This window comes from Meriones unguiculatus, chromosome 12 (assembly GCF_030254825.1).
Source record: "Meriones unguiculatus strain TT.TT164.6M chromosome 12, Bangor_MerUng_6.1, whole genome shotgun sequence".
Lineage (NCBI taxonomy): Eukaryota > Metazoa > Chordata > Mammalia > Rodentia > Muridae > Meriones > Meriones unguiculatus.
The window spans coordinates 90,606,773-90,624,289 of record NC_083360.1 but is presented as its reverse complement, the minus strand read 5'-3'; the positions used below and the strand labels follow the sequence as shown (position 1 = coordinate 90,624,289).

At 40.4% G+C, this 17,517-nt stretch overlaps 1 protein-coding gene across 3 annotated transcripts in view; it reads right to left on the bottom strand.

Moving 5' to 3' along the window:
- Positions 1–262: 262 nt before the first annotated feature.
- The window catches only part of Stil (STIL centriolar assembly protein), a 46,948-nt gene continuing 29,693 nt past the window's right edge, over positions 263–17,517 (bottom strand). For 2 of the 3 annotated variants that reach the window (XM_060366167.1, XM_060366168.1), the window contains exons 13-17: positions 15,815–15,974; positions 12,368–12,590; positions 6,807–6,999; positions 5,435–5,685; positions 263–3,351 (exon numbers count right to left, since the gene is read on the bottom strand). In XM_060366167.1, coding sequence (XP_060222150.1) covers positions 2,565–3,351; positions 5,435–5,685; positions 6,807–6,999; positions 12,368–12,590; positions 15,815–15,974 — 1,614 coding nt within the window. In that variant the 3' untranslated portion in view covers positions 263–2,564. The remainder of the gene's footprint in view (positions 3,352–5,434; positions 5,686–6,806; positions 7,000–12,367; positions 12,591–15,814; positions 15,975–17,517) is intronic. The other variant, XM_021629391.2, reaches the window with a different exon arrangement.

The window sequence follows — 17,517 nt, the reverse complement described above, 5'->3', positions numbered from 1 at the left end:
GGTGCGGTGCCCTGAGCACACAGCCAACTCCTAAAAAGACAGAAGCAGTCACAGCGGCTTTTCATTATCTAATCAAATGACAAAACTTTTTTCTTTATAATCCTTGCAGCTTTTACAAGGCTTCCTTAACATGTCCTCACCGACTTCCACAGGACTGAGCACTGGCTAGGGTGGTGAAGACAAACACAACACAATAAGCAGGGCTCTTAAGAGCCTGAGGGAGGGCCATTTGAAGGAGAAACAATGTACCAACTGGCCAGAACCCAGACCAATGAGTTTATTCTGCAGAAGCTGGATAATATAAATTCCATCATTTTTGTATTCCAATTAAAACAGCACCCATGATCTTATGAACAGCAAGAGACTAGGAGACAGAGATCCTAAGAAATGCCACTCCAGGGGTGAGCAGCTCAAGTCTTCTAGCCCAATTCCCCTTACTGACACCTCTGCCAAAGCCACCGAGGGCACCTACTTCCCACAGTAAAGTGCTTCTTTAGAGAACTTTCTAGAGTAGGCTTCTTAACAAGCACTAAATTGAAAGAAATGTTTTGTTGAATTAATCTGTGCTCTAAACTCATTTTTGAATAAACATTTTATCAGGAGCATTCAATCAAATATGGTAAATTAATTTCTTCCTCAGGTTCTTTGTATTGTCTAGAAAAACAGCTTGTTTCACATAAAAGTTAGAGAATTCATAGCAAAAGTAAGACAGTTGCTGAGGCTGTTGGTTAATCCATTAACCTTTTTTCTCTTTTGTTTTGAGACGAAGTCTCTCTTTGTAGTTTTGGCTGTCCTGGCACTTGCTATGTAGATTACATTGCTTTAGAACCTAGAGACCCCCGTGCCTTTGCCTCCCAAGAGCTAGGATTAAAGGCGTGTGCCACCACACCTGGCTTAATATTCTGTTTTCAATAGTGCAATACAAATACTGCACTATTATTGCAACACTGCACAAATATTGCAGCCATATTCACTTTCTGGGTGAAACTCAGAGGGCTCAATTTAAAAAGAGCATATGTCTAAGTGGCATTGACAGTTCTACTCTTACTGGAAATTCCAAGTAGAAACACAGGGAAATACCATCATTACTTATGTCTTGATTATGACTGAAGCAGTGTAAGAAGAGGAGTGCCAACTGGTCTCTGGCTCCTAGCCTTGATAACAACAACATAGTTCTCTATTAGTAACTGTCTTGGGGAGCCACGGTGGCAGCAGTGCACGCTTTTAATCCCAAGTACCTGGGAGGCAGAGGCAGGTGGATCTCTGAGTCTGAGGCCAGCCTGGTCTACAGAGTGCCAGGACAGTCAGGGGTAAACATATAAACCTTCTCAGAGAGAAGGAAAAACATTTAGAGAACAGAAGTCTGTTTTTTTTTTTCAATTTATGAGCCAAACTTTAATGCAAGGCAAAGGTTAAAATATTTTAACCTAAACAGGAACCTTCATCTTTCAAGTGAATGAGGATCCCCCCCCTTTTTTCCTTAGAAATGACAATTTGAAACAACTTGGGGGAAGCGGAAGTAAAGAATAAGTAAAGAATTACTGACACACGCAACATCTGGGTAGATCTCAGGACATTATTCGAAGACAGTAAATTGAAAAAGATATAATGCTAAATTTTTTAAAAGTACATTTCTGTTCATGAAACATTTTTAAAATGATAAAAACATTTTGGTGATGGTAAAAAGACCATGGGCTATCAGGGTAAGTTTAGAGGGAGGACGTGTCTTAGGTTAGTGGAAGCTGTGTGATATAATTTCATGCATCTATACACGAAAATGCAAATCAATGTATACATTAACACCTCATGGACTATGGTATAAAGTTCAGGTGTGTGGTCCTGGGTTCAAACCCCAGCACTGCCTCTTCTCACCAAATAACAACCAAGGCAATGAAAAGTTCTCCACTTTATTCAGTATTGTGTCTAATGTAATTGCTTGGTTCAGAAACTTACTATGATTATGTAGCAGACACTGGGTAAAGTGCATACCTAAGCCAGATGCGGAAGGCAGAAGGATTCTAAGTCTGAAGCCAGCCTAGGCTACATACTGAGACCCTGACCCAAAACCTTACTGTTGAGGGTGCAGCTCAGTCGCTGGACTCATTAACAGAGCCCATTGCACAAGCAACATCCTGGGTTTGGGGGATACACATGAACTTGATTGGTTGCAGTACCTGATCGTAGGATTGTTTTGCTTCTGCTTTAGGTTCAGTGATGCTGAATAAACCCAGCCTTCCCACTAACCAGCCAACTCACAACTGGGTCACTTGCTGACTGTTACTATACAGGAAACAAGACTCTTACAGCTATTAGAAATCCCAAAGGTCATGGCCAAGCAGAGATGGTGCACGCCTTTAATCCTGCCTAGCACTGGGAAAGCAGAGGCAGGTGGATCTCTTTGAGTTCGAGGCTACCCTGGTCTATCGAATGAATTCCAGCCAGGGATACACAGAAAAACCCAATCTCGGAAAAACAAATAAACAAACAAAATTCCCAAAGGTCTGGCTTCCTTAAGTGCCCTCAGTACACACCTTGTCCTCACACCACAAAGGAGGAGTAAAGAGTTAAAATAATTTTGGTAACTGTCTGAGGCGCTTTACATCTAAGAAGGTGCCCACGGAATTCAGGCTGTTCATTTGCTTTAAAGCCTCACGAGGCTGCAAGGTCCCCGGAAAAACTGCAACGTCTGTTTCATTTTCCTTCTCAGGATGTCGTGTAAACTCTGCTTTTCCAGTTCGGAGGTTCACTGCAGGGTTTGGTTTAAGATTCCTTAATGAAATAGCAGCATCTTCATTCAAGTGCTCTGTTGCTCTTGACTGCACAGCTTCGTTTGTGATATTTCTCAGTACTGGCATGTCTATGTGCTTGTCCTCAGAGCCATAGTTAGAACACTGAGCTACTTCACTGGCATTCCGAGGCTCTTTCTGATGACCAAATTGTGCAGGTCTGCATGCTGGGTTTCTGTCCAACACATGGTCACTCTCACTACCTGTCTGGATGGGAGGCTCCTCTTCATCCTCACTGTTGTCACTGCTTTGCAAGAGTCCATATCTCTTCATGTATTTTTTGGTTGCAAATGACATGTTGCTTGGAGAAACTAAGCTAAGCCCCACCGTGCTTTTATCTGAATTAATATGTAGAAGGCCAAAAGATGAGTCACAGTTATTTTGGTTTGATCGAGCAAGAGACAGTTGTGACAGCTGATTTTCATTTAAGTATTTTAGAGCTATGGCATTTGCCTCCATGCTCAAATCCACACCAGTGGGGCTTAAGCCGCTCATGCCGACATTAGCAAACGACATGTAGTTTAATCCAGAGATCACTGCTTCTGGGCTGATGCATGCCAAAACACTGAAAGACACAAGAAAGTAAGGCAGCATTTACTTTATTTTAAATAGTAAGAGTTTCCTTCTGCAAGAAACCCAAACATTTTGGCTGTAAGCTTACTGGGCTTTGTAAATGACTACTCAGACTGAAGCCCTCATGGCGCAGACACACATTCCGGGCATACATTGTAAGTAGGAGGGGCCACATTCAGACAGAATACAGATTACTAACTGACTTGGCAGTTTCAATGTTTCACACTGACAGCGTGGACATACGATAGCCATCATGAAGAAACACGTTACCAAGCTAGGTGTGGTGCTGCAGCTATCCCAGCCCCGAGGCAGAATAATCAGTTCAAGACCAACACTGGCTACACAAGACTGTATTAAAAAGCACATATACCAACTCCCATCCAGAACAACAAAGAAACCCTCCAAAAACAAAACAAACAAACAAAACTGAAAACAAACCCAAAATGCAATAAAAAGTACAACGAAACAGAAAGCAAATAAAGGAAGGAAGGAAGAAGGAAGGAAAGAAGACATCACTGTATTATACAATCACTCCCTCATAAGAGCCTTAATCATGCCTGTAATCAGGAAGAGAGGCTGAGGCAAGAGAACAATGAACCTGGCCTATATAACGAGTTCTTCAAACAAATACCGTGCTGCACAGGAAGCACACGAACTTTCGAATTCCCACAGGTATATGCAGTTCTTTCTCATGCTTTTTTTCCCTTAGAGTTATTTTAATTTTATGTATATGAATGTTTTGCCTGTGTGTACATATGTGCATCACATATGTGCCTGGTACCTAAAGAACAGAAGAGAGCCCTGGATCCCTTGAACTGGAGAAACTGTGGTCACAGATGCTTGAATCTCTCATCTTTCAGTATATAAACAAAACCATCAGGGCCTTTGAGGTGGCTCAGTTTGCAAAGACACTGGCTGCTAAGCCTAATGACCACACGGTGGAAGTAGAGAAGTGACTCCAAGTTATTCTCTGATCTCTCTCACACACACACATGCATGTACACACACAAAAATAAATGTATTTTTTTTTCAAAGAGAAAAACTTTCAAAAATGTTAGCCTTATTTTCCTGTACTACTGGTAAAGATTAAAATGAATATAAATGTTTTACCATTTGGCAAGCAATGGTAAAACACCCATTTTTGAGTTTAATTTGAACAACTACTTGAAGAATGCCAAGCATTCCCTTTACTTAGAACTGCTTTAAACAGTACACAAAAGTGCGAAATGAGGGTTCAACATATTATAGTACATGGATACAACACAATATAATACAGCAATTGAAAGCATCAGAGGGGCTTGATGAGCAGTTACAAGCACTGGCTGCTCTTCCAGAGTCCAATTCTCAGCACCCACATGGTGCTCATGATCTATAAAAGGATCTGATGCCCTCTTCTGGCGTACAGGCATAATGCAGACAGAGCATTTGCTGCTCTTCACGGTCCCAGTTCAGTTCCCAGCACATACCCAAATAATATTTCTAGGAGCAACCATAAATGCTACACATTGAGTTTGAAGAAATGGGAACTTTTATATTTCATTTTACATTGCCCCAATGTTGCCTGTTCTTTAAACTACGAAATTGTTAGTTTTTTTAATAACAGAAACAATTATGAGAAAACTTACTGGAGTAACAATATAATTTTTAGATTTTATTCTCTTTTTAACAGGTGTCTATATGCTGAGGTTGTCTTTGGGAGAGAGGAAACTAAACAGAAGGGTCTAGTAGTTGGCTGCACACTGCCAAAACAGCAGTGTGCACCTGCACACCGGGAACTGGTGTGTCACTCCACCACTTCCAGTGGAACTGCCAGACACCGCCAATAAAACGCATTTCTCTTTTCCAGTATTTTATTAGCAGGAAAGATACCAATAAAAGACTAAATTTATAGGACAAAGCCCTCAGTCAACTTTTCTATGTATTCTTTCCCACTAGATGACTGGAAAATGTAAAGATGGTATTTGCACTTCACATCCAGAGGCTCTCAGTTAGTGGCCAATCAGCAGACCTGAGGTGCGGCGGTCCATGCAATATACTAACATTTATTCATCTTCTCAAACAAAACTTAAAGTTACCTGGCATGATCCACTTTCTGGGCATTTTTCTTCACTTTAGTGGGAGAATCAATTTTCACTCCGAGGCTCCTTAGCTGTTTAATAGTTGCACTGAGCACACAATCTTTGTCTACCAGTCCTGAATTGTGTTTATTTTTCCTTGCATGGTGAGTGGTCTGGGTTTTGGTGCATTCATGGTTGACAACTATGGCTTTGGTAGCTGGTTGATTAGTTTCTTGGGAGGAGTTATTCAGTAGGTGGTTCACTTGACCCTATGGAATGAAAAAGAATGCATCTAAAACTCAATAGCAATCTTAAGACCCTTTTTTAAATAAAGATTTCCTTGTTATTTATTTCTGTGGATGTCTGTGTGTGTGTGGGTGCCTTCAAAGCTGCGGTGTAAGTGGTTGTGAGCTACCTGACCTGGGTGCTGGGAATCAACCTCCAGTCCTCGAATAGAGAGCAAGCTTTGTGAACTACGCAGTCCCCTCTAGCCCTCAACCTTAAGATTTTAGGATAAAGCCACAAGGAAGGCTAAGTATTGTCCTGTCAAATTTCATGAAGTACCCAGTATACTTGCAATTATACAAGTTTGTCTTTCTTTCTTTCTTTTTTTTTTTTAAAGAAACAAAATGTCAAGGGTGGCCTCCAACTCAGAGATATGCCTGTTTCTGCCTATTGAGTGCTATTATTAGAAAAATGAGCCACCGTTGCTGGCTTAGTTGTTTGGTGGTAGTTGCTTTTTTCTTTTTTGTTTTTTGAGACAGGGTTTCTTTGTGTAGCCTTGGCTGTTCTAGAACTTACTATGTAGACCAGGCTGGCCTTGAGTGTGATACAGAGCAAATCTTTTTTTTTCTAGACTAAGCTAAATATTAATTATCTGCCTACTTGAACTGAAATCAATTAATAACATCATAAATATTCCACTATTTTCAAATTCCTCACAAACTCAAGTTGCTTGTCTTTTCCCCCCTCTTGTTTCAGAATAATTTTGGCAGAATAGTAATATTTGTTTCTTGTTTTTTGAAAAAGGGTTTCTCTGTGTAGCCTTGCTTGTCATGGACTCACTTTGTAGACCAGCTGGCCTCAAGCTCACAGAGATCTACCTGCCTCTGCCTCCCTGAGTGCTGGGATTACAGGTGTGCACCACTGCACCTGGTTTAACATATGTAGTCTTAAAATAAAGATTATTTGTTCTTGTATCTAGTATCTGATGACTAGAAAGCTCGTAAGTTATCAAAATTTGTGAAAAGCTAAATAGTTACATCTTGTTAAATAGCCAAAAATGATTCTATTTAAAAAGGTCTCAATCATTTTAAATCTGGGGAAAGCTAAACTAGTATTTCCTACATTAAATAACCACTTCACAAAAGGAGAAATGGTCTACACTTACCAACAAGTCCTGGCAAATTTTCTGGTTATCTGATGGCCAGGAAGGCTCAACTTTTGGTCCCCTGGGTGAGTCAGTGCTGTTTCTGGCTTCCTCTGTTGGTGCAGTCTGTAAGCACATGCTCACACTCTCAGCCAGCAAAGCATTTGGGAAGAACACAGGCACATCAGGTTCTTTGCTCTGCTCTGGAGAGCTGCTTGAAAGGACATGCAGGGTTAACAGTTATGAAAACACTTTTACCATATATCTGAAGTGCAGTGATTTTGGAAGAAAGTGGTAAGACCCAAGCAACACTTTGTTTCTATATTCAACTCTTAGTAAGGCATACCGTCCTGACAGTCTGCATATAAACCAACCACAGCACTGTTTCAAGTTACTGTCTCATTTAAGATGGTTTTCACTGAAGGCTAGAAACAAGCTACTGACATTGTCTACATCGGATGCAGGAAAACCTTTTAGGATATCTTAACTTTTCAAATATATAATTTTCTCACTTCAAGTTTTCAAATAGAAAAGATCCTTGTCAATTCAAGGTTCATAAGCCACAATTATTAATCACATTATTTAGTTGGTAGTATTTCTTCTTTGTTTTTGTTTTTTCAACTTTAGAGCATTTATTACTTTCAAAATAAAAATAGTAACAACTGGGAGAAGCAGCATTATAAGCACATTTCTAGTTAGAACATGGCGCTTGCAAAAAAATAGACATGTTGGCACGAATGGAATCTTTTAGTTATTTGTGTGTTTGTGTGTCTGTGTGAGTTTACGTGCACCGTGTATATGCAAGGGCCCAATGAGGCCAGACCAAGTCAGGCCCCCAGAACTAACGGTCCAGGTGTTAGATATCTGAGCTAGGAAAAGATCCAGGGTTGTCTGTAAGGACAGCTAGTACTCTTAACCCCTGAGCTAGCTCTGCAGCCTCCAAAGATTTATTTTACATCACATGTATATATGTGTGTTGGTATGTGTGGATATCTGTGGAGGCCAGAGGCATTGGGTCCTCCTGGACTGGAGTTGCAGGCAGCTGTGAGCCACCTGACAATGAGTGCTGGGACCCAAACTCAGATCCTCTAGAAAGCAGTAAGCATTCTTAACAGCTCAACCATCTCTCCAGCCCCAATGAGTGCAGTCTTGTCACTTGGGAGGCAGAAGCAGAATCCTCAGTTTCAGGCCACTAACAAGCATCCCACGGTAAAGTCAATACCACATCATATGACTTCACTGCAACCTTTGTTCTGAACATACAGCACACACACTGAGCATGCTCATCACACTTTGATACTTCAATGAAAGCTGTCGGAAATGCTGTGGCTCAGATTCAAGATTACTGCATGTTATGAACTATAGTGTTTACGTTATATACAAAGTTTTTGTTCTTATAGAAACATGGTTTAAACAAAAGTTTAATATTTTCTTACCCTTCTTCTTTGGATTGTACTGTGTTAGAATATGACTCTGAAATGACCCTAAATATACTTGTCATTTTGTATTTTGTGTTTATGTGAAGTGGTGTTCTTATAAAATTAAAACATTCAATTTTTAAAAATGCTGAAGATAAGGCCAGGCACCATCTAATCAGCTGGCGGTCAGGGTAAAGAAAATCAGGACAAAGCCCTCTCAAGAGCTCAGGTTCTCTGTATCCTGCTGCATTAAAGGCCCAAGGCAATGGAGCCATCTACTAGGACTGAAACCTCTGAAACTGAGCCACATAATAGTTTCTCAGTATTCACTGTCAACTGTACGCTGGCTACACAGCTGCAGACAACTGTGCTGACTGTTTTCCATATAAACATTTAATCCTCACAATAATCAGAATCTATTATTTCCATCTTACACATGCGAAAACAGTCAAATGGGGATCACAAGAACAGTCCATGGCCATACTGCCATGACTTAAACTGGACGCTCAGACCAGAGAGCGTGCTCATAATCACTGAGATATATTGTGTGCTCAAGAATTAAAAAAACAAACCAAACCAAGTGCTAAGCACGGTGGAGCACACCTGTAATCCCAGCACTCAGGGAGGCAGAGGCAGAACAATGGCTGTGAGTTTGAGGCCAGCCTGGTCTGCAAAGAGAGTCTAGGAAAGTCAAGGCTACACAGAAAAACCCTATCTCGAAAACAAAGAAACAAACAAACAAAAAAGATTTATAGCCAGGCGAGAGTGGTACATACCTCCAATCCCAGGGGCACTTGGGAGGCAGAAGCAGGAGAAGCTCTGAGTTTGAGGCCAGCCTGGTCTACAAAGAGTTCCTGGAAAGCCAAAGCTGTTACACAGAGAAACCCTGTCTTGAAAACACACACACACACACATCACACACATACACATTTATCTGAGTGTCTAAACTAGTAAATAAAAACCAAAGCTGAAAAAGATGACGTGGAAGATTTTAAACCTCAAAAAATTTAAGATTAAAACAAAAATTCAAAGGATGATTCCAATATGTCAATATATCCACAGCATGGCTTCTTAAAAAGATTGTCTTAAACAGTGTTTCTACAGATGCCTTAAACCACCACTTTCCACTGAGAAAAAGCAATCAATAACCAATTAAGCTGCACAGCAATAAACGTATCTTGTCCCAACACAACAAAGATTATCTGCAGATGTCCAAGAGGAACTGGAGCCTGGAGAGCTAAGGGACACTGAAGAGAATACTCAGCAGGGACGACCACAGACCAGCAAAACCACCATGGACAGCTCTGAAGATGGTTTTTAGAACAGAGTCTTTCTATGTAGTTTGTGCTGGCCTCATCCTCATGACTGTTCTGCCTGCCTCCGTATTCTAAATGCCACCACATCTAGCCTAGAGATCGTATTGATTCTAAGTCAATACATTATATGCTGGAAAAAATAAAAGGGACTAGATGTACATCTTGTATGTGTTACAATCAATGGAGATGATTAAGTGTTCTTGAAAAAGCAATTCCCTTTTTAATTCTATCAGTTAAATTAGGTCTTTTTCTGAAGTAACTACCAAAGGATTGAAGATCTTCAAAGATCTGAAAACTTTAACAATGCTAGAAAGAATTCTGTACAGAATTAAGTCAAGGAAGGGGCTGAAGAGATGACTCGGTGGTTAAGGGTACTGGCTGTTCTTCCAGAGGACCTGGGTTTGGTTCCCAGCACCCACATGGTGGCTTATAACCATCCGTAACTTCAGTTCCAGGGGATCCCGTGCCCTCTTCTGACCTCTGCAGGTGACAGCCACTACATGCTCCACAGATATTCATGCAAGTAAAATACTCACACACATAAAAAATGAATTAAGTCAAGGAGGACAAAAGGTACACTCTCTGAGTTTCTGACATTATTCCAAATAACACAGACTTGGGGCTCTGTCAGTAAACATTTATTTAGAATCTAACATGAGCTGGACATGGTACTGTACACCTGTAAGGAGGAGGAGGCTGAGGCAGGAGGATCACAAGTTCAAAGCCAGCCTGTGCTACATAACAAGTTCTAGGACAGCTAGACTGTCTGAATGAATGAATGAATGAGTGAGCTAACACCATTACCACACTGTTCTAGGAACTCAGTCTAGCTGGGGAGATGTACACATGTTCACAAAGACTTTTAAATAAACTGGTATACACAATGAATATTTAGTTAAAATCTGTCATTAAAACAGATATGGAATAAAAAGTAGGTGTTTCTATTAGCTTTTTGGAGACACATATTCATTGGTTTAACTATTATATAATCAATAATTTTAAATAACAATTAGTATGAGAAAGCTTTTAATTTGAAAAAAAAAAATAAAGTCTGTTTTTCCCATGCTATTTACTTCACATCCGAGTTCTCTTCTCTAGAAGTTCGTATGACCCTGCCTGAGGTATCCTTCTAACCCTCAAAACTAGGCCACAGCACCTTCATTCCACTGTTCTTTGTACAACAGCCTCTCAACTTCTACTATTAATCCCACCTTCAGTTCTCCACAAAAATCACCTGAAGTGTCTTCAAAAAATGCAAACCAGATTACAGAACAACACTGTCTAACCCCTTATTTTAAAGAAGATGGAAAAAAATCATCCAAAACCCACAAAGTTTTATCCAATTTGGATCCCTTCTCTGTCTCTGACGTTATTTCCTACTCTCTCCTGCCTGTTCAGTCACTACGTCCAGCCTGTGTCTCTGTTTCTAGACACCGTAAGCTCACATACACCAAGGTGTTTATACACTTGCCATTTCCTGCAACCAGAATATTCTTCTGAGACAGTGTCACGACTGGCTTTCTTGTTCAGACCACTGCTCAAATGTTAGAGCGGAGCCTTGCTCTACCACTCTCCTGAATATGTCCGTGTATGTCACCTCCACCTCCATCCTAGCTCACATCCTCTGGCCACCCTGGTTTACTTTCTTCAAAGCAGTGGTCACCCCAGGAGGCAATCTCACTTTTATTGCTGATGCGGCTAAACTCATGCGATCGGGAGCTCAGCTTTACTCACTGCTGGGTCGCTAAGGGCCACGTGTTGTAGCACAAGCTCAAAGTTCAGAGAACTTTTGCTAAATTTGGCCAAATTTACTGAGAATCTAAATTACTTTGGAATCATTACTTTAATAGGAAATTTTATAATAGAAAAACACTAAACACAAGTGAAAACTGTTTATAACAAAACACCATATACAATGTTTTTAAACTTTCCATTTTGTCAAATTTCTGTTTTGTTTTTTGATTTTTCGAGTTGGGGTTTTTCTGTGTAGCCCTGGCTGTCCTGGACTCTGCAGACTAGGCTGACCTCCCAACTCAGAGATCTGCTTGCCTTTTCCAGAGGGCTGAGATTAAAAGTGTGCATCACCACTGCCCGGCTTTGTTTCTACATTTAGTCACCTCATCTCCTGATTTTGAAATAAACATATGAAATTACATTTTATATATAAATATTTAGTTGTCTCTTTTAAACATAGTTGCACAGTCCTTTGAACCCTGTATTACCAGAATCTCTAAAGTGAGGCCTGAGCACACAGAATGCTGAAGCTGTCTCAAGATGTTGTGATTCACTGAGATTAACAAACCCAACAACTGACATTGGGAACAGAAGAAGAAAGTTCTCTTTGAGATTCTCTGTTATACTGACACTATGTAATACATCAATGAAAATGCAGTAAGTATATCAATGTCTCAAAGAGAAAGAAAATGTACACACTGCTGACTGTAATAAATAACAGTGCATGGTGCATTTCAGAATTGCAGAGCAAATTTTAAATGTTTTTACCACAAAAAGTATGAGGTCATAATTTTGAATGCCAAATTTAATTATTCTATACTATGTATATAAATGTAAAAATCACATTTTAACCTGGGCAAAAAGGAAGGCACCTTTAATCTCAGCACAGCACTTGGGAGGCGGAGGCAGGCACATCACTATGAGTTCAAGACCAGGCTATGCATAATGAGGTCCAGGACAGCCAGGGCTACATAGAAAGACCCTGTCTCAAACAAACAAAACAAAAACAGCCCCCGAATATAAAATATATTCAATCGTTAGCATTGCAAAGAAAGAAAATGTTAAAAAAAAAAAAAAAGTGAGTGGTGTGAAACAGTGAGCAGAAGGCTCTTACTTAGACTCTGGCGGATTAGACTCCTCCACAGCAAGGCAGCTCTCTTCCAAACTGGGAATGTCAACTGCTTTCAACGAGGATGCGCTATCTGGAGGACTTGTTGCTTCATTATTAATATCAACAGAAAAGTTCATGTCTTCGCTGGAAATCTTGGTATCATCTTGCTTCAGCTGTGAGTCTGGCTCTTGATCTTCACCTGCTGTGTTCCAAAACAAACTAGCACCTGGGGGTTAAATTAGTTCAGATACTAAAATATTCAACTAGAAAAAGAATAAATGTAATACTGTAAAAACCATCTACTGGGGCTGGAGAGATGGCTCAAGTGGTTAAGAGCACTGGTTGCTCTTCCAGAGGACCCGAGTTCAATTCTCAGTACCCACATGGTGGCTCACAACTGTCTAAACTGGGATCTGATGTTCTTCTCTGGCATCCATGGGTTACGTCAGATGAAGCACTTGTGAATTAACAACAACAACAACAACAACAACAACAACAACAAGCCGTCTACTTTATCTTAACAAATTACAGTTTCAAATTACCAAAAAAATGTCACAAAGAGATGTAGGTAAAAGTCAGGGAAACAGAAAACCAGTGGTAAGGGACAGGGGACATGTATCCTGCGTGCTCAAGAGGAGGCTCTGCTTCTCAAATTCAGGTACAGTGGCATGCCTGTAATTCCAGGACTTAAGAAGCTGAGGCAGGAGCATCATGAATGGAGTACAGCCTGGAATATGTAACAAGTCCAAGACCAATCTGTGCTACATTAATAGAGGTCTGTCTCAAAATAAAATGGAAATAGCTCAGGATAAAAAAAAAAAAAAAAAGAACTGTAAATTCATAGGTTCTCTGGTTTTGTTTTAAGAAACTGTGTTAGAGGTGCAGAAGCCACACATACTGTCAGGTAAGTATTTAAAAATCAAGTGCTTTGGGGAACTGCTTGCATAAGGATCTGAATTTGGATCCTTAGTACCCATGTAAAAGCCACCTGCTGGCTGGTAGCCTAGCTTTTCTTATGAAAGAAAGCAGCCAGGCTGTGGTGCACACCTTTAATCCCAGCACTTGGGAGGCAGAGGCAGACAGATCTCTGAGTTCCAGGCCAGCCTGGTTTATAGAATGAGTTCCAGCAGGTATGGCTACACAGAGAAACCTACCTTGAAAAACTAAAATAAATAAAGAGAGAGAGAGGAGAGAAAAAGAAATAAAGAAGAGAGTGAAAGACAGAGAGATAAAGACAGAAAGACAGAAAGGAAGGAAGGAAAAGAAAGAAAGAAAGAAAGAAAGAAAGAAAGAAAGAAAGAAAGAAAGAAAGAGAAAGAAAGACAGGCAGAGCACAGAAGCAAATGAGAAGACAGACTGCTAACAATTTCTGTCATGTATTCATACAGGCTGAGCATACCCACACACATGTACACACGCACATAAAACACACACACACTTAAAAACAACCCAGTGCTTCTCTAATGTAAGGAGTTGTTTGTGCATTGTCAGAGCCTATCTACACAGTATTTGCTTCTAATTTCTGTTACATAAACTCACTCTGTTTTCACCTAGCTTCACCACTTCTGTGAAGGCACAGGCTTGATATGCTAGTCATACCTTTTCCATTACAGATAAGGATAAATAATTGGGGGCTGGAAAGAAGGCTTACTGGTTAAGAGCACTTGTTCTTAGAGAAGACCTGGGTTAGGGTTCCCAGCACCCACATGGTGATTCACAACCATCCTTAACTCCAGGTCCACAGGATCTAGTAACTTCTAACTCTGCTAGCATCAGACATACAGCTAGTGAACATACATACATATATGCAGGTAAAATACTCACACATATAAAATAAATCTAAAAAGAAAAACAGACTTAGAAAATTAAGACACTCATCTGGACACTACCTCAAATAATCTCTTGTACCCTGACCTATATACGTTCACTCTCCAACCTGGTAAACACTTTAGTGCAATGGTTTCATGAAGCAAAAAATTTAAGTTGAAATGGTTTCTTTCTTCCTTTCTTTTTATTTGTTTTTGAGACAAGGTACAAACTCAAGACCTTCCAGAGCACCTGGGCTACAGGCATGCACCACCATGAAAACACTTTCTACTTGTGTGATCTTATGACAATAAATCAATAATATCAAGGTTTAACTTGACATTCATATTCTTTCAGGAAAAAAAAAAGAATTTTGAAAAGTTGTGTTAGGTCTTGATTACTCTATACCTTCAGAGAAAATTAAGTATATGTAAAATGAATATACTTCTATAAGTCTCTTAGTTAAAATGACTATTAATTTGTTTTGGAACTGGGTTTGGTGGCACAAGCCTTTAATTCCAGCACTTGGGAAGCAGAGGTAGGAAAGGAGGCTCTCTGGGTGTTCCAGGACAGCCTGGTCTACATAGTAAGTTCCAGATAGTCAGGACTATATCGAGACCCTGTCTCAAAAAACCAAACCAAACCCAAACAAAACAAAACCCACAAACATGTGAATGGCTTCATTTATCACTTTCAATAAGTATATTAAGTTTCCATGTATGATAAATGATACAGAAGTGGGTAAGCCATTTCTAGATCCTAAGAAGTTGATCTAGTGATAGAAACAGATGATAAGAAGCTACAGCAGCTGGGCGGTAGTGGTGCACATTTTTAAACCCAGCACTTGGGCAGCAGAGGCAGGTTGTATTCGAAAACAGCATGGTCTACAGAGTGAGTTCCAGGATAGCCTGTGCTACACAGAAAAACCCTATCTTGGGCTGAAGAGATGGCTCAGTGATTAAGAGCACTGGCTGCTCTTCTAGAGGTCCTGACCTCAAACCCCAGCAACCCACTTGGTGGCTCACAACCATCTAAAATGTGATCCAATGCCCCCTCCCGGCATGCAGGTGTACATGCAGCTAGATCACTCATATACATAAATCTTGAGAGAAAAAAGAAAAACCCTATCTTGAACTCCTCTTCTCCTCTCCAAAAAAACCAGCCAACCAACCACCCAACAAAAACAAAAAGGCACAACAGTATAGTAAATACAGAATTTTACAAGACAGAAAAATATTACACTTTTTCTTCTTTCTTTGGGTGTGTTCTGTAATGAGTGTGGAGTACGTGTGTATGTGTACAAGTGTGAGCACACACACAGGAATGCACGTGGATGCCAGAGGTCATTATTAGGTGTCTTTCTCTACCACTCTCCACTGAACTTGAGCTCACTGACTGGGCAAGATGCTGTGTCAGCCAGAACGCTCCAGGTAGCCTCCTGCTGCAGCCTTCCCAGTGCTAGGATAATGGATGCACGTTACTGCACCTGGCTTTTTACAAAGGTGCTGCAGATCTGAACTCACATCCTCGTGCTTGTCTGGCAGGCACTGTACTAAGCCATCTCCTTCCTCCGTTCCTTTCTTTCAAAAGGCAAATGTGAGCACTAGAAACTCATTTCTTACAACTGAAAAAAAAAATAGTTACCTGTGCTCACAGCAATGCTTACACTTTTTTTCATGTGCAAGCCAGGCGAAGACTGTGCTCCCATGGAAACCAGCTCCATTTGCTTTGTGGCCTTCACGGTGCCTTCCACCGTCTTAGGGGTGCCAGGATCTAGAGACTGTGCTTCCAATAAGCGCTGAATCTGTATCAATTAATTAAAAACAGGCAAAACAGTAATCAACAAAACCGGTAGCACAGTTTGGAAAATTATAAATACTCTAGTCATTACAGAGCGGACTTTTAACTGTATTTTCTTACAATACAATTAAATCATACCACAAGACTTATTTAGTGGGGAAGCCATTATCATTGGTTACTAAAACCCACTTTCACTAAGTATAATTTTAAAAGTGAAACATACAGGTGGTTAGTTATTCATAAATTGACACTTACATGGAAAGTCTGAATGGTTTCAAATCATACTTTTTATTTAAAGACTGCAAACCAATATATTTTATTTTTATTTATTTTATGTATATGGGTGTTCCACCTGCATGCCAGAAGAGGACATCAGATCCCAGTATAGATGGCTGGGATCTACTATGTAGTTGCTGGGAATTGAACTCAGGACCTGTAGAGGAGTAGACAGTACTTTTAACTGCTGAACTGTCTCTCCAGGCCCCAAACCAATATATTTTATTACTACTTCATTTATAAATCAAGTAAGGGGCTGGAGAGATGGCTCAGAGGTTAGGCGCACCAGCTGCTCTTCCTGAGGTCCTGAGTTCAATTCCCAGCAACCACATGGTGGCTCACAACCATCTATACAGGGATCTGATGCCCTCTTCTGGTGTACAGATGTACTTGCACTCTTCTACATTAAATAAATCTTAAAAAAAAAAATCAAGTAAGAATGGAGATGGAGGCATACCCTGAGCTTCATGTACCAATATTAAGCATTTTACATAACTTTTTATAAAGTTTAGTCAAAATTGCTCATATATGGCCACACTGAAACAAAACAGTAACAAACAATTGCTAATACTGTTATTGACTGGTTCGTTCTTATCCCACAGATTATTTATTTCAGGTGTATGGGTGTTTCATCTGCATCACCTACATGCATGGTGGCCCTGGAGGCCAGAGAGCATTAGACCCACTGGGGCTTGAATTACAAGCACTTGTGACCCATCATGCGGATACTGGGAAATGGATCCAGTCCTCTGGAAGAGCAGCTGTGCCCTTAACCAGTGCATTTTTCTACCCCATACCACAGATTTGATGTGAGTTTCACAATTCCTTCAAGAGTGTACTGTTAAAATGCATCGTACAGGGAAGAAGCTTGAAACATTAGTTACCTGTGGAGATTGTATGGGAAGTAGGAAAACTGAGGTCCCAACACCCAAGAGCCTTCCCTCCTTTTCAAATGGAGATGTAATCGACATACCTTAGAATTCACCCAATTCTGAAGTTTATAGTATAGTCACAAAACATAAAACAATAATCACTACTAATTCCAGAGCATTAGCCTCTAGACCCATTCACCGTCACTCCTTCCTCCCCCTCTCTCCCGCCCTTTGTACCCACTGACACACCTGCTAGCTCTGTGTTTGCTGACTCTGGGCATTTCACTCAGACAAGAGCTAAGCTGGGTGCCTGGCTTCTCTCTCTTTGCATAAAGCTTTCAAGACTAATCACGTTAACCATTTTGACTGCTGAGTACTCCACCGTAGGGGTATGTCCAC